This window comes from Thamnophis elegans, chromosome 14 (assembly GCF_009769535.1).
Source record: "Thamnophis elegans isolate rThaEle1 chromosome 14, rThaEle1.pri, whole genome shotgun sequence".
Classification (NCBI taxonomy): Eukaryota; Metazoa; Chordata; class Lepidosauria; order Squamata; family Colubridae; genus Thamnophis; species Thamnophis elegans.
In genome coordinates, this window is record NC_045554.1 from 22851361 (window position 1) to 22874152 (window position 22792).

The 22792-nt window shown below is 44.0% G+C and overlaps 1 protein-coding gene across 1 annotated transcript in view; it reads left to right on the forward strand.

The window, feature by feature from the left end:
• Positions 1-22792, forward strand: part of HYDIN (HYDIN axonemal central pair apparatus protein) — a 269552-nt gene that overhangs the window by 116643 nt on the left and 130117 nt on the right. Inside the window, exons 28-32 of the mRNA XM_032231077.1 lie at positions 14160-14337; positions 15415-15542; positions 15778-15911; positions 17925-18061; positions 20929-21056. Coding sequence (XP_032086968.1) covers positions 14160-14337; positions 15415-15542; positions 15778-15911; positions 17925-18061; positions 20929-21056 — 705 coding nt within the window. The remainder of the gene's footprint in view (positions 1-14159; positions 14338-15414; positions 15543-15777; positions 15912-17924; positions 18062-20928; positions 21057-22792) is intronic.

The window sequence follows — 22792 nt, forward strand, 5'->3', positions numbered from 1 at the left end:
ACACCCAGACATAGACGCTCCTTTTGTGGTCCAGGCTGATGCTAGTGATGTGGCAATGGGGGCAGTACTGCTTCAGGCAAATGCACAAGGGAAATTTACAACCCTGCGCTTAGACCTCTTGTAAGCTAACCGACACTGGCTCAAGAACTTAGAGGCATTGAAGACCCCCCAGAAAACTATCTCCCAAACAAATGCGGTGGGCACAACATTTCAATAGATTCAATTTTACTTTGAAATACATTCCGGGTGGAAATTTTTTTATGGCTGATGCTTTGTCCAGGCTTCCACAGTACAACAGTTCAAAACTCAGTGTTGTCCAGCCTGTCATGCCTACGAGAAGTCTGGCCGCTCCTGTTGTCACCAGGAGTCAGGCGACCCTTAAGTTAGAGGTCACACAAGACTTGGTCACTAACCTCAAGGGAGCTCTTACAAATGATGAGTGGTTCCAGCAACGTAAGAATGAGTGCACCATGAAAGATGGACTGGCTTGGATTGGTGCTAAATTGTATGGGCCTACATCCATTAGATCCACGGTCCTTCAACGTGCTCATGACTCTCGCATGGCCGGACACTTTGGGTTCGTCAAAACCCTGCACCTTATTAAGAGGCAATTTTGGTGGCCTTCATTGAAAAAAGACATTGAATCTTATGTGGCTAGTTGCCTCATTTGTGCCGCAGCAAAACACCCGCTGGGTAAACCCCAGGGGTTGCTCCAGGCGGTAGCCCACCCAGAAGCCCCGTGGAAGAAGATCTCTATGGATTTCATTGTTGAACTTCCGGAGAGTCAGGGAAATACAGTGATCTGTGTTGTCACTGACTTATTCTCCAAGCGAGTTCATTTTATTCCTTGCTCCAAGATCCCATCCACCAAGTCCCTGGCTAAGTTGTTCATCAAACATATCTATCGCTTGCATGGGGTTCCGGACCACATCATTTCGGATAGGGGGGTCCAGTTCACCTCACTATTTTGGAAAGAATTCCTGAAACTGATTGGCTCCGCCCAGGGCTTAAGCTCCTCCCACCATCCTCAGACTAATGGGGCCTGCAAGAGGACTAACTCTGTGCTGGAACAATATCTTTGCTGTTTCATCAACTACCAGCAAGATAATTGGGTGGAATTGTTACCTCATGCTGAGGTAGCATACAACAATTCAGTGCACAGTAGCACAGGCTTTACCCCCTTCTGGGTTCTTTATGGACATGATTTTGTGCCCATCCCCGAGATTCCTCGCGAGAAACCACAGGTATCGTCCCTCTCCCTCAGACAAACCCTGACCTCACTTCGGATTTCTAATTTCCCCCTTCCCCTTTTCTCTTCTATGTCATGTTGTTCGTTTGTTTGTCTGTGTTCTTTCGTTTCTGCAGGTGTGACCGTCCTTTTCTGGAGGAGGGCCAGATGTAACCCTCTGCTTTGCTGCTGCTTTTTGGCTGCCATTGAAACGGGGAGGGGGGGCATGGTATTTGGGAAGGGAATCATTTTGTGCTGGAGGACTGTTTAATTAGGGAGTTATTCTCACCATCTCTTTGTGCATGCGGAAGGAAGGGAGTTTCCCGCCAAGGCCAACTGTCCAGCATTTCATCCTGATGATGATTTTTGAAGATGTCTCCCACCTGACAGTTGGGTGAATTATGATTGGACTATGGACTGGGGTACCAAGGGGAGAGGATTGAATCTTGTATTGATATCTATTGCTTTCACGCCTTTTTATTCAGATTCAGCTTTGCTTTGCTTCTTTTCGTTTGTAACCAGTATAAGTACACTTAATTCTGAAATATGGACTTGAGTGGTCTCTTTCTTGGTTATTAAATGAAGGGGCAGTGACAAAGGCATTTGATAAAGTAGACCATAACCTACTATTAGATAAAGTAGAAAAATGTGGGTTAAACAGCATCACCACCAGATGAATTCGTAACTGGATGACCAAACCGTACTCAATGTGTAGTCCTCAGTGGAACTGCATCTAAATGGAGGGAAGTATACATGGAGTACCCCAAGGTTCTGTTTTAGGTCCAGTACTCTTCAACATCTTCATCAATGATTTGGATGAGGAGATAAATGGGGAACTCATCAAATTTGCAGATGACACCAAGCTGGCAGGAATAGCCAACACTCCAGAAGATAGGCTTAAGATACAGAAGGATCTTGACAAATTAAAACATTGGGCACTATCTAGCAAAATGAAATTCAATGGTAAAAAGAGTAAGGTTCTACATTTAGGCAAGAAAAACAAAATGCACAGGTACAGTATATGTGGTACCTTCTCAATAGTAGTAACTGAGAGGGATCTTGTAATCCCAGTGGACAACTACTAGGAGCCAGCAGTGTGCAGCAGCTGCCAAAAAAGCCAACACAGTTCTAGGCTGCATAAACAGAGAGATAGAATCAAGATCACATGAAGTGTTAATACCACTTCATAATGCCTTGGTAAGGCCACACTTGGAATACTGCATTCAGTTTTGGTCACCACGATATATTGAGCTGCACCAAGAGGAGCACTTGCCTCCTTTGGGTCCATCTCGCACCCACAGCAGCACCTGCTACTCCTGGCCCACCCCACCCCCACCCAGTCAATCGCGCTGCACCAAGAGGAACACTTGCCTCCATTGCCTCCGAAGAGGGAGGGCAGGTACGTGGTGGCAGGGAGCAGTGGGTGCTGCTGCTGTGGGTGTGAGTAGAAGGTGCTGGGCATTGGGATGCACCTCCACCTCATAGAAGTTGCCCAGGTGCTGCTGCTACGGGTACGAGATCGACCCAATGGAGGCAAGTGCTCCTCTTGGTGCAGCGGCTGTGCTTGCCCGTTCCAGCCTGAAGCCTCGCCCCATCCCTGCCCAGCGAAGCACAGGGAAAACCTTGCACAGTAAAGGTTTCTAATTGCTCACAGCCAAGCTGCGGCTGAGGGGCGGATGCATCTCCTGGCCACAGCTAGTCTTAGGAATCGGGGTTTGGGGGTGCAAGGAAAAGGGGATCTCACCTGCCCCCCAGCCACCCCCATATTTGCCCAAACATCTTACTCGAGTCTCGCAGCTCCACTGCTTCTCTCTCTCAGCCGCTCTATGCAGGGAAACATCTTGCACAGTAAAGAAAACCTTATCACGAATGCGAGCAATTAGCAATCTTTACTGTGCAAGGTTAAGAGGGGTCTTAGGAAAAAAGACAGTGGCACTGCTTCCCGCTGGCAAAAAAGTGGAGTAAGAGGCATGGAAGTTACCAGTGGACGGGTGGGTGACAGCCCCTCACATGGGGAGTGGGCCAAGGCCAAGCCTGGCCATGTTACCGCAGAGCCTGTGGCACTTTCCCTTCAGCTTGGGCGCCGATGCTTCATCTTGGGGAAGACCAGTTTGCCACAATTCTAGTGCGATGCTGGTCACTTTCGTTTTTTGATGGGAGAAAAAAAGTGAACGGCAGTTCCTCAGCAGTGCTCTGGGAGGGCTGATGGATGTCTGCAGCCAGCCAGGGAGGGAGGGCGTCGAGAGCTGCGGCTCCTTCCAAGCACAGCACATAGAGACGACGGGCAAGGTGGGCAAGGCGGCACTGGCGTGCCTATTTCCTCTCTGCCTGCACCATGTCTCACTCCGGCTGGCCGCGTGAATACAAATGTGGTGACCTGGTCTTTGCCAAGATGAAGTGCCATCACCCAGGCCGTAGGGAAAGTGCCACAGGCTCTGTGGTGGCATTGGTGGGCTTGATCCAGGCCAAAGGGAAAGTGCTTCAGGCAGGCAAGTTGTAGATCAGACACCGGGCAGGTCGGGGCGCATGCTCAGTACCAAAAAGTGCTTCTCTGCAGAAGCAAAAAACAAAAAAACAAGATGGTGACACCGTACCGGTACAGCACCGTACCATACTGGAGGAACCCAGTTCTGGTCCAGTTTAATGAAAAGAAGGACTAGGGGAGACATGATAGCAGTGTTCCAATATCTCAGGGGTTGCGACAAAAAAGAGGGAGTCAAACTATTCTCCAAAGCACCTGAGGGTAAAACAAGAAGCAATGGGTGGAAACTAATCAAGGAGAGAAGCAACTTAGAACTGAGGAGAAATTTCCTGACAGTTAGAACAATTAATCAGTGGAACAGCTTCTCTCCAGAAGTTGTGAATGCCCCAACACTGGAAGTCTTTAAGAAGATGTTGGATAACCATTTGTCTGAAACAGTATAGGGTTTCCTGCCTAGGCAGGGGGTTGGACTAGAAGACCTCCAACATCCCTTCCAACTCTGCTATTGTATTCTCTCAAAAGTACATTGTTGAAGAAGAAATAAGATGTAAATTATTTTCAATACTGTACAGTCAGTATCCAGACCAATATAATGCAAAGCTCTGTATGTATTCTAGTTCTGAAATGGCAGTAGCCTAAATAAGCTATAAGAATTGAGAAAGCTATTGTCAGGTGCTGCTTCATCTAATAATCAGGAAAGAAACCACTCAACTCCGTTTGTTAGAAATTAAGTGTACTTTTACTAATTACAAACGAATAGTAGCAAAGCTAAGCTGAATCTGGTTAATTCGGCGCGAAAGCAAAGAATATCATGTATAGGTCAATCCCCTCCCCTTGGAACCCCAGTCCATAGTCCAATTATAATTCACCCAATTGTCAGGTGGGAGATATCTTCAAAAAACATCATCAGGGTGGAATGCTGGACAGAACCTTGGCGGAAAACTCGCTCCACATGCACAATGAGATGCTGCTTCGGCTGCCATTGAAACGGGGAGGGGGGGCATGGTATTTGGGAGGGGAATCATTATGTGCTGGAGGAATATTCTAGACGCTGTCCTGACCATCTCATTGCGCATGTGGAGGAAGGGCCTTGACCTTAGCGGGATCCATTTCTATCCCCCTGTGGGAGATTCGATAGCCCAGGTAATCAACTTTCTCCTGATGAAATTCGCACTTGGACAATTTGGCATACAATTCTGCTGCTCGGAGTTTCTTCAGAACTGTGCGAACAAGCTTCATGTGTTCTTCACGTATTTCCGCGTAAATAAGGATATCGTCTAAATAGACCATTACGCCTTTGTAAAGATGGTCATGTAAAACCTCATTAATCAGTGCATGAAGACTGCTGGCGCCCCCTGGAGGCCAAATGGCATTACTCAAAATTGAAAGCAATCAAGGGGGCAGTTGAAAGCAGTTTTCCATTTGTCCCCCTCTTTAATTGTGACCCTATAGTATGCTTCCCTTGGATCCAATTTAGTGAAAATCCAGCCCTTCCCCAGTTGGGCCAGCATGTCCTTCATCAATAGTAAAGGATAGAGGTTCTGAGCAGAGATGCAGTTTAAGTTTTTGAAATTAACACATAATCTGAAAGAGCCATCTTTCTTTTCTCTGAACAATACTGGCGCAGCTACCTTGGGCCTTGCTGATTCAATGAAACCCCTTTCTAAGTTTTTATCAATGAATTTCCTCATTTCTTCCATCTCTCTAGGGGTCATTGAATATATTTGGGGCTTTGGAAGCTTTACTCCAGGTAAAATATCAATGGTGCAATCTGTGGGCCTCTGAGGGGGTAATTTATCAGAAGATTTTTCACTAAAAACATCCTTGAGGTCCCAATATTCCTTTGGAATTCTTTCCTCCCCCTCAATTTTCTCCTGCCCCCTGGCTGCCAGTGTGGGGGCCGTAGTATCAGAGTCTGGAGTTTCAATCTTCCCCTCAGGGCGTGTGGTTGTCCGAATTCATAACCACCCCTCTCTCCAGTTAATGCGTGGATCCATCTACGGAGCCAGGGGAGTCCTAAAATAAGGGGCCGGTCCATTCCAGGTGCCACAATAAAAGTTATCATTTCTTGGTGGGTACCCATCCACATCTTGATGGGCTCAGTAGAAAAATGAGCAAGACCGCCCCCCGCAATAGAGCCATCTATTTGGCAAAAAGCAATAGGGATTTTTAAAGCTTTTAGTTTCAAGCCCAGTTTCTCAACCATCTCAGGGCTTATCATGCAGCGGGAACAACCAGAATCTAAAAGAGCCATAAGTTTTTCTTTTGCGCCAGAAGAGGGCACTCTAAGCTCAATGGGAATAAGCATGGGGCCAGAGCGGGAACTTACCCAGCGATCAGCATCTTCATAGTCACTATCGTCAGATGAGCTGGGACTTCCGTTTCTCCCCTCCTCTGGCTCAAAGCGGCGAGAAGTTTCTTCCCCAGCCAAGGCGGTTTCCTTTCTCTTGCCTGGAGGCTTCTCAGGTTTCCCCTCCCTCCAGGGGGGTGGAGCGGAGTGTGTCAGCTTGACTCGGCAATTCACAGCACGATGCCCCTCCTTCCCACAGCGGAAACAAGCGGAGGGCTTGGGCTTGCCTGCAAAACCTCCCCTGCCCCCTTTTTCACTCTTTGGGAGGGAGGTTTTAGGTGGGGTGGAGGCGATGCCTCAACTCCTCTCTCTTCCATGCAACGAAGCCTGGTTAAATCAAGCTCGATATCTGCAGCATTCTCATACCAAGGCTCCAAGCGGCGGGGAATGCGTCTGTTTATGCACTACTGGTAAACATCTCTATCTAAGCCATCTGCGAATCGATCCAACAAGGCTTCTTCAGACCATCCCCTCATATAGGCCGACAACTCCTGGAATTCCTGCACATATTCAGGCACAGTCTTTTTTCCCTGTCTGAGGGTCGTAAATTTTAGCCTAGCTCGACGCTCGGTGAGGGGGTCGTCAAGCCTTCTCCTCATTGCCGCCATAAAGTCATCAAAATTCCTCAGGAGAAGGGAGTTACTATTATGTAATCTGACCATCCAGTCTGCTGCTTTCTTCTCTAGGGCCATTAACACTATTCTCACTTTAGATTCATCAGAGTCCAAATCAGGCCCATATATTTGCATATAAATGAATAATAAACAACCCCAGACCGCTGGGGTCTCCATCATACTTTACGCTTAAGGTGGGACCTTAGCCATCTGGCATCGCCTGCCCGCCCCCTTGCTCTTGGAATGTCTCTAGCCGCAGGGGGAGAGGTCGGTGTTGGGTTTTCTTGCGCACATCCCCCTTCGGCCCCTCCAGTCTCCCTTAAGCTATGCAATGGGTACCTTTTTTCCAGTTCCTCTGCTGGTTCCCTTTCCACAGCACTCTCTCGAATCCAGCGTTCACTCCATGCCTCTTCGAGGAGTCTCATGGCTTGGGACATTTTGTAGTCTTCCTCCCTAGAGCTACTCCAGTCAGCTGCTGATTTTTTTGGTCTCCTTCTCGTGACTCCAGTTAGTAATTCCTCAGGTTCCTCTTTCTGTCCCACACCCCAAGTCCACCTGAGTCGGACAGCAGGTTCCTCCACTCTCAGGTCAGCTAGCATTTCTGTTAAAGATGGTGCTGCTGTTGCACCCATGTCTTCTTCCTGGTCGCTTTCATGTAAGGACATTTTTTTTTCCTTCTGTGAGGGCACCCCCCTCGGAAGTTGTTCGCTCCGGGTTGGGTGCGAGGTGAGATTCAGCTTATTGTCAGGTGCTGCTTCATCTAATAATCAGGAAAGAAACCACTCAACTCCGTTTGTTAGAAATTAAGTGTACTTTTACTAATTACAAACAAATAGTAGCAAAGCTAAGCTGAATCTGGTTAATTAGGCGCGAAAGCAAAGAATATCATGTATAGGTCAATCCCCACCCTTGGCACCCAGTCCATAGTCCAACTACAATTCACCCAACTGTCAGGTGGGAGATATCTTCAAAAAACATCATCAGGGTGGAATGCTGGACAGTTAACCTTGGCAGGAAACTCCCTTCCTCCACATGTGCAATGAAATGGTCAGGACAGCGTCTAGAATATTCCTCCAGCACATTATTTATTTATTTATTTATTAGACATATATACCACTTCATAGGGCTTTCAGCCTTCTCTAAGCGGTTTACAATTTTTTTTTAGCAAATTGAGTCAGCAACTTGCCCCCACAGTCCGGGTCCTCATTTCACCCACCTCGGAAGGATGGAAGGCTGAGTCGACCTTTGAGCCGGTGAGATTTGAACCGCTGAACTGCGTATAACAAGTCAGCTGAAGTGGCCTGCAGTACTGCACCCTAACCACTGCGCCACCTCGGCTCCCTCCCAATGATTCCCCTCCCAAATACCATGCCCACCCTCCCCGTTTCAATGGCAGCCAAAGCAGCAGCAAAGCAGAGACTGACAGCTATAAACAAATAAAGGGACAAGAGAAATTTGGGATATTAGGACTTCTGTGATAAGATTTAGATTTTTTTTTTAATTAACTAACTCCCTTGTGAGAACTAAATTTTTAGAGAGGGGAGAGAGGGAGAGGGAGGGGAGAAAGAGAGGGAGGGACAGGAGAGAAAAAGAGGGAAAGAGGAGAGAGGGAAAGAGTCTTGTTGGTTCTGGTCAGTACTGACAGTGTGGAAGAGAATAGTTTGGAAAGATCTATAGGCTAAAGACCTAAAATAACTCTCACCTGATGCAGAAATACTAGAATATAAATAAATCATTAAAACTCTGAAAAATGATAAAAATTGTGGATTATAAAACAGATGAGAGTTAAAGTGGAAATACAGATGATAAAGAGAATGATTGGGATAATAACCCCTTACTGGATTTATAAAGGAGATTTGTAAAGCTGCAAAGAAGCACTTGAGTTTGGAATTTTTTTTTGAAAAGAAATCAAATCCTATCACGATGTCTGAATGAATTAAAGACAAAGGCTTTGGTTGTTTGACCAAAGTTAAATAAACTTTACAAGATCTGTAAAGCTCTGGGAACTTTATCGAGTTCTCCTGAAATGAGGACAGACATGTTGATTATGGATTTGTACATTAATAAGGAATGCATTATGAGAAGAGATTCATGCGTGGAACCTTATAAGGGGTGAAGAATTACGAAGTTTGTACTTGTTATGATGAAGATTGGTCACCAATCTTCACCAATGTTATTGTTACTGCTGATGCGTATAAATCCCAATTTGGTAATGCTAAGCCTCCCTTCTCCTTGCTGTCTTGCATTGACTTTAGTTTAATCCTCGCTTTTCGTCCCTGCCAAATGAACCTAGCGGTTATTTTGTTTAATTCTTGAAAGATTTTTTTTACCTGGATTAATAGGTGTGGCTTGCAACAGGAATAAGATTCTTGGTAAAATATTCATTTTAATTGTCGCTATACATCCCATGAGTGATAACTGAATATTTTTCCAATTTTCTAAATCTTTCTTTATTTGTATCACTAATTTATTATATTTATCGTCTTTAATTGTGGAACATTTTGCTGACACCCAGATCCCCAAGTATTTCACTTTCTTAGTTATTTGCATTCTGGTTGCTACTTCCAGTTCCTCTTCTTGCTTTTTTGTCATGTTCTTGGTTATTATTTTTGTTTTGTCTTTATTGATCTTTAGTCCTGCCACTTCACCATATTCTTCTAATTTTTGAATTAATTTCAGGCTGGATTCTAATGGGTCCTCTAGAACAAATACTAAGTCATCGGCATAGGCTTGGGCCTTATATTCTTCATTTTTGAGTCTTAAACCTTTTATTCCCTGGTCCTTCCGAATTTCATTTAATAAAATTTCCAAAGTTAATATAAACAGCAAAGGAGAGAGGGGGCATCCCTGTCTGACTCCTTTTTTTATTTCAATCTTCTCTGTTAGATCTCTATTCATCAGAACTTTGGCTGTCTGACTGTTATAAAATCCTATCATTTTTATAAATTTTTCTTTGAATTTCATCTCGTCCAATAGTGTTATTACAAATTTCCAGACTACATTGTCAAATGCTTTTTGTGCATCAAGGAAAATCAGTACCATTTATTTTTCTGGATGTGCCTTGTAAAGTATTATGTCTAGGATGACTCTCGTATTATTTTTAATGTGTCTGTGAGGTAAAAATCCATTTTGGTCCGGGTGTATTAGTTCATTTAAACCTGTTTAATTCTTCCTGCCATAATTGCTGCAAATATTTTATAATCGGAGTTTAGTAATGAAATTGGCCTGTAATTTTGAATTTCTTGTAGGTTGGTTTCTTCTTTTGGGATTAGCAATATTATTGCTTCTGTCCATGATTCAGGTATCTTGGCTTTTCCTAAAACTTCGTTAAACATTTCCACTCCTAGCTCTTCCAATATTATTTTGTTATATTTGTATAACTCCACCGGTATTCCGTCTAGTCCTGGGGTTTTATTATTTTTCTGGTTTTTCAGGACTAATTCCACTTCGGCTAACGTTATTGGCCTGTTTATTGCCTCCCTTTGTTTTTTTGAGATTGGTGTTATCTTTTCTGTGTTTAAATAATTTTTTATTTTGATTTCCTCCATACTATCTTGCACGTATAGTTTTGCGAAGTATTTATGAATAATATGCTTCTTTTCTTCCGCTTTGTATTGAATTCTTCACTCATCATCTTTTAATTAATATATCATCCTTTTTTCTCTTTCATTCTTCAATCTGTATGCCAGCCATCGTCCAGGTTTGTTGGCTTGTTCAAAGTAATTTTGTCTGGCTGCTTTAATTTTCTGTGCTAATTCCTTTTGAGTTATTAAGTTGATCTTACGTTTTATCATCTCTCTTTTTTCTTTTTTAATTTTATTCTTTGGGTCTTTCTGTAGTTCATCTTCATCTTCAAGTTCTTTTTGCATACATTCTTGTTGCTCTTTTTGTTTTCTAGTTTTTCTCACCATGTAGGCAATTGTAAGGCTTCTTGTGTATGCTTTCACAGTATCCCAGAGATTTTGAATTGATTCTTTTTTATTTATTCTAAAGAATGACCTGCTGTTTCTTAACAATGGCAGCGGAGATGCCAGAATAGTCAGCATTGAGTGGTGCTGTCACATGACTTTGTACTTTGCAACTATGACACTTAGTGAAATGTCCTGATTTTTGCCTTAAGTGGAGGATCATCTGTAATTACCATATTCCTTCAGCATATTAGTTGCTATTCATAGTTTGCTTTTTTCTTTTATTGATTTGAGTTGTCTTAACCAAATTCAATAGTGATATATTTTGACTAGAAAATAGGTACAAAATATCTCATAGTATATTAAGCTTCAATTGTGTATTAAATAGATTAGCTATATTATGTTTTTGACAATCAAGATATATTAATTATCTGCTGGTATAAACATTGTGCGAGGGGAACCTTTACCTTAATAAACATTGTTTATAATATTTAATTATAAACCTGTAAAACCTGTACACAAAAAACATTAAAAATCGTAAAGTTTATCTCTGCCTACCCCTACACACCAGGAAACAGGTTTGGGTTGGATAGCTAAAACCTTTTAAACAGAAAACCAATTCAAAATGATATTGACTCTCAGAGTGTTGGACCTCAAGGGTCAAGTGGGTTTGCTGTTAACGTACCTGCCTCCCAACAGCGTTGCAGCAGCCCTCCCCTCGCTCCTCGAGTCAGTAGCCGAGCTGGCAATTGAGTTCCCCAGGCTTATGGTTCTGGGGGATTTCAATCTGCCTTCGCTCGGTGAACACTCTGATGGAGTGCAGGAGTTCATGGCTTCCATGACAGCCATGGGCTTGACCCAGGTAATTCGGGGCCCAACCCATTCAGCGGGTCACACGCTCGACCTCGTATTCCTCTCGGAGCAGTGGACTTGTGATCTTGGTCTGAGGGGTAATGAGATCATACCCCTGTCGTGGTCAGACCATTGCCTACTGAGGCTTGACTTTCGGAGGCCAAACCTCCGCTGTAGGGAGGAGGAACCGACCAGATGGTTCCGCCCCAGGCGACTTATGGATCCCTTGAGGTTCCAGACGGAGCTTGGGGTTATTCCTGATACTCTCGCCCACAGTCCGGTGGAGACCCTGGTTGCTGCCTGGAACTCGGCAGCGACGGGGTCCCTTGACCGGATTGCGCCACTACGGCCGCTCCGAGGCTGTGGATCCAGGAGACCTCCTTGGTTCACCAAGGAACTCCGGAAGAGAAAGCGCCGGAAGAGACGTCTAGAGCACTTATGGAGATCCAACAAATCCGAATCGAGCCGAGCACTTTTAACATCGTGCATCAAGGATTACATCAGGGCAATTAGGACAGCAAAAAAATCTTATATTGCCACCTTGATTGCCTCCGCCGAGTCCCGCCCGGCCACCCTGTTTAGGATAACCCGTTCCCTCCTAAATAGGAGGGATATGGGGGACCCCTTACAGGGTAGGGCTGAAGAGTATGTCCAGTTCTTGGCGGACAAAGTTGTTCGGTTTCGGTTGGAGTTGGACTCCGATTCTGCAGATCCAGCCGAGGCACAAGGGGATAATCTGGTAGACCATCGCTGGGTTGAGTTTCAGGATGTTGCCCCTGGGAACGTGGACAAGGCCATGAGAGCTGTGAGTGCCTCCACATGTGTACTGGACCCGTGCCCCTCCTGGCTGGTTGCCAACAGCAGGGAGGTGACACGGGGCTGGATCCAGGCGGTTGTTACCGCCTCCCTTCGGGAGGGGGTCTTTCCCCCCGCACTCAAAGCGGCGGTGGTGAGACCCCTCCTGAAGAAACCATCCTTGCATCCAGCCGTTCTTAACAATTACCGTCCAGTCTCCAACCTCCACTTTGTGGGGAAGGTTGTTGAGAAGGTGGTGGCCTTTCAGCTCCAGTGGGCCTTGGAGGAAGCCAGCTATCTGGACCCATTCCAGTCCGGCTTCAGACCTGGTTACAGCACAGAAACCGCTTTGGTCGCATTGACCGATGACCTCTGGAGAGCCAGGGATCGAGGCCACGCCTCTATCCTAGTTCTCCTTGACCTCTCAGCGGCTTTCGATACCATCGACCATGGTATCCTTCTGTGACGACTGCGAGAGGTGGGGGTGGGAGGCACTGTGTTGCAGTGGTTCTCCTCTTACCTCTCGGACAGGTCGCAGTCGGTGTTAGTTGGGGGGCAGAGATCGAACCCTAGGCCCCTAACATATGGGGTGCCGCAGGGTTCGGTCCTGTCTCCCCTACTTTTCAACATCTACATGAAACCACTGGGCGAGATCATTCGGCGGCACGGGATAAAATACCATCAATATGCGGACGATACCCAGCTGTATCTGTCCGCCCCGTGCCAACTCAATGAAGCGGTGGACGTGATGAACCAGGGACTTGAAGCTGTTAGGGACTGGATGAGGGCTAACAAACTTGTACTCAACCCGGATAAGACCGAGTGGCTGTTGTGTTTCCCTCCCGCCAATTTGGCAAATATTCCATCTCTCAGGCTGGGGGGTCAAACATTATACCCCTCAGACAGGGTTCGCAACTTGGGAGTCCTCCTGGACCCACAGCTGACTTTCGAACACCATTTGTCAGCTGTGACCAGGGGGGCATTTGCCCAGGTTCGCCTGGTGCACCAGTTGCGCCCCTACCTGAACCGGGAGGCTCTCACAACAGTCACTTGGGCCCTTGTGACCTCTAGGCTGGAGTACTGCAATGTGCTCTACATGGGGCTGCCCTTGAGGAGTATTCGGCGACTTCAGCTAGTCCAGAATGCAGCCGCGCGAGCGATCGTGGGTGCACCGTGTTTCACCCACGTAACACCTATCCTCCGCGAGCTGCGCTGGCTACCTGTCGATCTCCGGATACGCTTCAAGGTGCTACTTGCCACCTATAAAGCACTTCATGGTAGTGGATCTGGGTACTTGAGAGACCGCCTACTGCCGATCACCTCCATACGACCCATTAGATCTCATCGTTTAGGCCTCCTCCGAGTTCCATCCACTGGCCAATGCCGACTGGCCACCACGCGGAGGAGAGCCTTCTCGGTGGTAGCCCCGACCCAATGGAACGATCTCCCCGTGGAGCTTCGTACCCTCACCACCCTCCAGTCCTTCCGCACAGCCCTTAGAATCTGGCTATCCCGTCAGGCCTGGGGCTAAAGATTGTTACCCGCCCGAATGGTATGAATGTTGCGTTTTAATCATGTACTGTCTTATATGTAAAAGTCTGTCCCCCCTTCCCTTTTGATTGTGAGCCGCCCTGAGTCCCCCCAGGGAAAAGGGCGGCATATAAATAAACAATCTATCTATCTAATCTATCAGAGAAATAGGCTTTCCCCTTTTGCTGCTATTTGCAGAATTGATGGGCATTCTCATCATTTTGAGACTGGACTGTGGTTCCTATCTTGTTTAATACCTTTGCAAGTCAATGGTGAACTATCTCCGTACTCTGGAACAAACATTTGGATTCCTTGGGAGCTGTGAAAGCCAAGGAAAGATTGCTGGGTGTTTTGTGCAAAGGCTGAAGAGTTTCCTCTTTCTGATTTTTCCATTTTCTAGAATTATATTGACTCAGGAAAAGAACAAATATTGAAGGTCTATTACTTACCAGGAGTCCCAGAGGTCTTTCAGAGAACCTTCCAAATACAGGTGGCTCATCTGGAACCAGATAGTATCACTCTGAAAGGACAGGGTGTTTTCCCTAGAATTTGCTTGGATCTGCCCAGAAATATTCGTGGTAAGAGTACTTTGTTTTCCCATGAAGCTAATATAGCTGAAATATATAAGTTAATTTCTTTATAAATATTCACCAGCAGTGTGCATGAAATATTATTTTTTGTTTTGGGTTTCAAATTACAATCTTTTAATTGATAATTCTGTTTAAACAGAACTCAAAGTCCTTGTTATCTTGGTTTTCATACTAGGATTCCCAAATATCTTTTTCATATTAGAATCACAAATGTCGGCTAAAAGGGTTAATTTTAAATATTGCTTTCCCTTCCTGAGAATATTTCATTTTTTTTTCTTAAAATCATGCTCTTGGCCAAAGTATCTGCAGGTGCATGAAAAATATCAGCTAGCCATTTTTGCCTCAACCACATATAAACAACAGCTCAATGAGCCCATTCTAAAGCAATGATTTTCAGCACTGGACTTGTTTTTTAAAAGGAGCCTTACTAGTTAATTCTTGTGTGCATGGCAACATTTATACTGTAACAGCAAAGAAAAATGCATTTGTAGTTGTCAGACCTTAAATCAGTGTCCTGTATTTAAACAAACAAGCTCAATATCAAAACACTAGCGTATAAATAGAAACCTTCCAACCAAACTAACATGGCAGTCTTTTAATTTTAAATGAAAATTTCATTTTTAAATATTTTTATTATTTAGATAGTCCAGCTTTCAGTCAATACATGATTTTAAGGCAACTTCCAAGAATTAAAAATACAAAATTTAGAACATAAACATTTGTATGCTTACAATATAAAAACTAAAATCAGCATCAATAAATAATTAACCATAAAAAAAAAGAGGTGGTTTTTCTATGTTCCCACTATATTGAAAAATAGAGGAAGGAAGAGCCCACTTTCTTAGGGAAAGTATTCTAAAGCATGGGGCTCAATATCCTCAAGATACAACCATGGACTGCTTAACCATCCAAGTGGAAAGCAACAAAGGAGCCAAATTAGACCATTGGTATTGTTAAATGCACCCTGAAAGGTGGAGTCCAGAACATGGAAGCCATTGAAAAGAGCAAAGTCTCTTTCAAGTGCATTTCTCAGTTCAGAATGTCTGGCCTTCCTGTTTTACATAGGAAATGAGCGGTACAGCAGCATCCTCAAAGAAGTGAAGCAGCGACTAGAGCAGGAAACACAGAAAGATTTCACCAGTAATTCCGAAGCATTGGCCACTGAACCACCTATGGAAGAATCCTTCACCATGGTAAGAGGAACAGCTTTCCCATCTGACTGTCACCTGGCCTGGAATTGAGCCCCATGAGGAGCAACCACCCTCCTGCATGACACAACCACCTTAGGGAGTGGAACCAAAGGCCAATGCTTCTTTTTTTTTTGGGGGGGGGGGGTACATCCTGATCTGGTTGAGGTCAGGATGTAAGAGTAGAAGTCTAATGCTGCCATGGACATGCTAGAGTTGTTGACTCTTCCTGATGTCTTAGCTCGACACACAACTGCAGTTGGAATTGGAAAGGCTGCTTGTTCAAGAGCACTCTCTGGAGCAGCAGAAGCTGCTGGCCTCTGTTTCAGCAGATGACCCTGCTGCCTGTCAGCGAGCTCGCCGGAAACTGGTCAAGTGAGTGCATATAGCATTTTTCTGGTCCAAGAGGATGGGCTTCTAGGAGTTTTCCCAGGGACTCATCAACAAAACTCACACTCCAAAATCAAACCTTTTCACCTGGTCTTTAAGGCCTCTCTTTAGCTGGGTGGCAAACTGTCTAGCCTCAGAGGCTAGCTGTGGGGTTCTCTTCTCTAAGCTGAGTGAATGCTTATGAAAGGATTCCTGTGCATGAAGATGCAAGGGAAGGGGTTGAATGATGAATAGTTAAGGAACTAGGTCTCATGGCTGCCATCCCCCAAGCCAAGTTTTGAAAAGCTGGCAGCCTGACATTAGCAATGGGGGATGGCAGCAATGGGGAAGGAAGAGGATTGGAAAGCAGGGAGGAGATGGGGGCAGGGTGGAGGGAAACCTAAGCACGCCTGATGAGGAATGAGGAACACCTGCTAGCCAAGGTCACCCAACAGACTGCAAAGCAGAAAAGCCTATAGAACTGAAGGCCCTTTACCAGTGGTGGGATTCAAATTTTTTTACTACCGGTTCTGTGGGCATGGCTTGGTGGGTGTGACAAAATCCACAATTCCTCCTGATCAACTGGGACTTGGGAGGCAAAGAATAGATGGAGGCAGGGACAGTCAGAGGTGGTATTTACCGGTTCTCTGAACTACTCAAAATTTCGCTACCAGTTCTCCAGAACTGGTCAGAACCTGCTGAATACCACCTCTGCCCTTTACCCAAACAATATACCAGCACTTAATTGGATATTTGCTGGGGTGTGTGTGTGTGTGTGGCCATGGCAAAGGGAATGTTAATTGCATTGTCTGTGTGAAAAAACAGCCAGATTAAGCTCAATCAAGTATACTCTTGACAAAACAATGGCCCAGGAGTCTTTCTTTGCTGGGTGAATGAATGGGATGGTTGACACTAGGCATCTCTAGCCTAACAAGAAGGACTTGGGGTGACAGGATACTGTCTTCCAGTACCTGAGGGACTGTCACAGAGCAGAGGGGGTCAACCTATTCTACAAAGCACCAGAGGGCAGGACAAGGAGCAACACGCTCTTCAGCAGAAGATCCAATCTCAAACTAGGAAGAAATTTCTTGACAGAAGATTTAATCAATGGAACAGCTCGTCTCCATGATTTGTGGTGCTCCATCGTTGGAGGTTTTCAAGATTGGACAACCGTTTCTCTGTGATGGTATAAGGATTCCTTTTCCATGGGCAGAGTGTTGGACTTGAAGACCTCCAAAGTTTCTTCCAGCCCTCTGATTCTATGGCTTGCTGCTTGACTCCCTTTCTCTCCCTCATAAGCACAGCCTGGTCATGCTAATCTTTAGTGTAGTTGAAATGAATGAACTGGTGAAATGTGAGATTTTGTGGAAAATATCACTCATCCTGTTTATGTTAACATCATCCACATTGTGAGAAAAATACTCTATTTCAGTCAAGGAGATTATGAACAACAAAAAACATTTATTTAGTTATTTATTATAGGCTTTTGCAAAAGGATTCTCAATCATGAAAGATAGAAAGAGAATGTCTGCTAGGTCCAGACACAGTGTTTAAATACAGTATTTGGGGGGTACAGGTCACCGGTTATATAATACATGTTATACAATGGTACTTGGCCATTATTCAACCAGTTGTTTCCCATAAATATCCCCCTTAACAGAAAATCCCCATTCAGTTCAGTTCCTATGAAGATCATAACAATATAATCCACCCACGCCAGCCTCTTGAGACTAAGACTGACGCCAGCATTCCCTGGCCCATCCAATTATTTCTCAGTTAAATTTCCCCTCACTTGAACTTCCCCTTCTGGAAATCCCCTAATAGTTCAATTGTTTTTAAATTATTAGCTGAGTGTTACAAAAGTCACTTATGATACTGCTGTCTTAAGTATTTTAGTATTTAGCTTTAGCTTTAAGTAGAGTGTAAAATGGAGTCTGTCAAAATGGACTCTGTCATGTTATTTCTCTTTTACACAAATAACCTTAGTTTATTTCTCTCACACATTATGGTTTTTTTTAGAGCCCAACTACCTGAGTATATCTTAGATTTTGGCTACATAATCATGGGCACCATCAGAACTCACATCATCAAGATCACAAACACCGGCCACTTCCCTGTCTCCTTCCATGCAGATCGACGGGACCTACGGGACACAGGTACAAGAAGGGCATCATTCCATTTTTTTTCCTAGCCTACATTGAAACAGTGAACAATGGTTTAAAGCCCAAATAATTAAAATGGGACAAAATACATAGAAACTTCCCACGTTTACTGGAAAAACATAGTTTTTTAATATGTTCCAAATATTGTAGCTTTGTTCATTGCTGATCATCTTGTATGTCATGGAGATTGCAGTGAGGGAGCGAGGTTCTCTTAGGATCTCTTCCTAGCCTTGCTCACTTTTATCTGTGTTTGCAACATGAGTCAACTTACTGCCGCCCTTTTACCCCAGACTAGAAGAGGCTTCTGTTAGTGTGATCAAAAATAATGCCAGGTCTAATTTGTTGCTTAGCAGCACCAATAAAAATAAAATAAACAAATGGTAAGCCCTGATTCAGTCTGTTCAATATACACACGTGTACATACATACTGTATATATGTAGATATGCACACCCAGACATGTATACTTTATTGAAAAGACAGTGCCATGTCAGGGTAACAATTACAAATAAAGTAAAGCCAAAGAAAAAGCAATAGCAAATCTTAACATACTTAACAAGCTAATAAATATAACAATAATATATTTACAGTAATTATAATAATACAACCAAAGTAAAAAAAGAAAAACAAAATGAGTTTTAACTACATTTCTACTTACATTAGCCTATTTACAATTTTTCCATATTATATCCATAATTCTATAGCATCTTTATTTTCCATACTAACAGTTATTGACATTCGTCAACTTCCCTCTCATTTCTACCTCTTGTCTCTATCCATTCATAAAATTTATTCCATGTCCTATAATATTTCGAGTCTTCTTTATCTTTAATTTTTAAGGTTAATCTATCCATTTCAGCACAATCCCAAATTTTCCTAATTATATCATCATCCGGTGGGATGTTCACATTTTTCTAATATTTACCATACATGATTCTTGCTGCCATCAATATGTAACACTAAGTATTCAGTTGCTTTGACTTAACTTTCTGACAGTATACCTAAAAGGCATGTTTCGGTTTGAACTCAATATGTTGCACAGTTATCATTTCTAACCAATTATGAATTTTCTCCCAGTAATTCCTTGCTTTCCTACATGTCCATCACATGTGGTAGTATGTTCCTGGAATCTGTTACATTTCCAGCATTTGGCGGAGGAGTTCTTATACATTTTGGCCAGTCTTGCAGGCAGCAAATGCCACCTATAAAACATTTTGTAGTCGTTTTCTTTATAAGCTGTGGCCATCATCAGCTTGTAGTTTCTCACAAATTTTTAACCATTTTTCTAGTTCCATATTGTAGTCAAAATTCTTTGCCCAGGCAATCATAATTTCTTTATTTCTTCCTCCATTTTATCTCTTCCTCCATTTTTATCTCTTCCTCTAGAAAATCTGTCCCCATTAAAATTTTATCCAGTGCTGTTTGTTCTTTATTTACACCCCATAATTTAACATCTTTTTCGTGCCTTGATTGGATCTGAAAATACAGTCACCAGGATAAGTCTGACTCTGCAATTGTTGTCTGGATATTTAAGATCACCCCTTTCATCTAAAATATCCTTGTAGCATACAATTTTTCCCCAATTTATAAGATTTGGATATATTATTGCCTCCATTGGAGAAAGCCAGACTGTACTTTCCTATAATGTTGTAGTTTAATTTTTTCCAAATGTTAAGTAACACACTCCATACATTTTTGCCCCATATTTCTGCCATACCAGAGGAAGGCATGCCAGCCTAATTGCCAGTCATGCCCTTCTAATAACAATAGCCTTCTGTTCTTTAAATTCACCCAATCTTTTAGCCAGATGAGAGCTGCGGCCTGATAATATAATTCCTAGCCTGGGAGCCCAAAACCACCATTATTCCTAGAGTCCTGTAGTAATTTCAATTTTATTCTCAATTTTTTACCTTTTACCTTCATTTTCATTTGTTCTTTTTATTTGTTGTGCCAATTCATCCTTTCTTATAAGATTTAATTTGTGTCTAATCAGCTCTATTCCAGTTCTTAAGTCTATTTTTGTGGTTCTTTTTGTGATTTTAATTCAAATTGTTTATATTCTTCTTCTAAGCCTTTTTTTCCAGAAATTTTTTATTTTTTTTATTCTCTTACATACCATTTTAAGTGTACATTCACATAATTATTCTTCTTTACATTTATCATTCATATACATTGATTATTTCATTTGATAGGTTATAATATACATATACAGTTTGGGTTGCTTTGTTTACCATCCCTTCCTCCTGTTGTAACACCACCTTATTTTCCCTTTCTTTTCTCCCTCCCTCCCTTCTCTACTTTCTTCCTCTCCTTTCCCTTCCTTCTTCCCTTCCCTTTCTCCTACTCCTACTCTTCCTTTTCCCCTACATACCCTCTCTCCTTCTCTTCCTGTCCCTTCCATCCTCCTCTCCTTCCCTCTTTCTTCTTTCCCCCATCTTCCTTTCATTCTCTCCTCCTCTCTCTTTCTTTTCTATTATTGTAGGTGTCTCTTTCAGGTCTCAGTTTATGTTTCCATGGGATGGTATTTCCGCAAACCCAAATATAATTGATATCATTTCTTATTCCCTTACCTTTGCTAACCTATCCTAACTATATTCCCCCCTTTGAATCTCTCTGTTGGAAGTCCAAATGCTTACAATTCCTAATGACTATATTCACATTTCATATTAAGCCCCAGTCAAGCCAAAGCTCTGTGCAATGCTCAGAATGTAGGACTTGGCTATCTGTTTCTCACCATCTGCCCTTCTGCAGTTGTTAGTAAGGAACCAGCACTTCTGTACAAGATGCAATATGTATGGAGTTCAACAGTTGTTTATTTTCATAAGTAGTGAGAGCTGTTTCTATTGCTGTTATCCTGAGTCAGGTTTCAATACTGAACTGGATCGTGTGAAGAATCTACCTTTCTGTGAGACAGAGACGTTCGAAATATGGTTTGACCCCCAGAGTGTCGGCTGTGCCCTTGGAGAGACAGAAGTGCTGTTGCCCATCAAGGTGCTTCAAAGTTTGTTTTATACACATATACACACAGAGGCACACAAGCGTGTACACACAGATACAGAGTTATGCACCACTATTGTCCCGAAAAGGGGGAAAATGGCCAAAGAATGTCTAGACTAGGTGGGTCAGACTCAGTGGTGGGTTTCAAATAAATTAACAACTGGTTCTCTGCCCTACTGATTTCTTCCAACAACCAGTTCACTAAACTGCTCAGAAAGTTAACAACCGGTTCTACCGAAGTGGTGCGAACTGGCTGAATCCCACCACTGGTCAGAATATGATGCATTGAGGAAGGAGCTCACCTCCACTTCCTTGAAAATGGTGGGACCACTCTCTCTGTCAAGAAGGAGTTGCCTTCGCCTAAACCAGGGGTGTCAAACTCAATTTCATTGAGGGTCGCATCGGTGTTGTGTTTGACCTCGTGGGGCCGGGGTTGGCGTGCCAGGGTGGGCATGGCCAGTTCAATGTGACACCTGTCTGGAACCCTGTGGGGGCCCAAGCGCTCTGCCAGTGAAAATGGGCTTCTGAGTGCAGCCCTCTTGAGCTCCATTTTCAATGGCAGAGAGTGGCGGGAGGTCGTGGCAGCCAAAAATGGAGCTCAGGAACCCGTTTTTGCTGGTAGGAGCACTGAGGGCTGGTCCTTTGCTGTTTTCAGGGTGGCCCCGCTGGCCAGATCTAAGTACCCCGCAGGCCGGATCCTGCCCCCGGGCCTTAAGTTTGACACCCTTGGCCTAATGCAATCACACACACTCTCCCACGTGGCCTTAATCAGCCAGGAGGGGCCTGGATCTCACACTGAAGAAAGAAATATTTGTGCTTCACTACCCTTAGTTCCATGGGGCTCTTACTGCTAGTGGCCCCAGCCTGTGTATGGTGAGATTTGCTCCTGTGATCCACCAACTGTGTTCTAGATGTTTCTTTTCCCACTTCATCTCCCTCAGCATCTCCGAAAACCAGGGGGAGTTCTGGGATCAAGGTGAAGGCCATTTAAGCATGATCTAATGTAATCCAGAACCCAGATGCCTTCTCATTCTAGATAGCCACCAGGGCTTTGTCGAACCCTGCAACAGATCCTCAAATGATCCTAAGCTCCCTCTGAACCCCACTGGGTTCATTAGCTGGCTGGGACAGGGCAATTTAGTAGGTCTAGCCTTCGTTTTGTGCGGGGTGATACCAGAGAACTGCAGGGTTACTGTTTATACTTCAATCATCTACTTTGTAGGGTTTTTGATAGTGCAATTGTAATTTGCAGAATCAGGACGCCCGTTGGCATGAGTTACAGTATTGCCCATGAAAGGAAAAGATAGGGGATGTGATGTGTTAGCTGGGCAAGTAGAGTTGAACAGTTTATCCGATGAAAAGTTTAGCCCGTCTGTAGAACCAACAGCTTATCTTAACAACTGCAAGAGCAGAATGACTGTGCCTTTATCTAGCCAAGTTGGCTTGGAATGTGATCCAGGCCACCCTGCTTGGTGGGAAGGAACCTAAGGCTGCCCTGGAGTGTCACCTGCTTACAACGAGATGGAGTGGAGCAGTGGTTGAGATGATTCTCCAGGACTGTGATGGCCTGCAGGCAATGGGGGCTGAATTGTCTGGATTGTTTTCATTTCCTTTTTCAAGTAATCAGGACCAGAGGGTCCAGGGAAGGTGGTGTCCATGTGCCTCTTGGGCATTTGACCTATGGTTAATTCAGAAGTTCTGAGGGTGGGGGTAGGTGGGTTTGGGGGAGA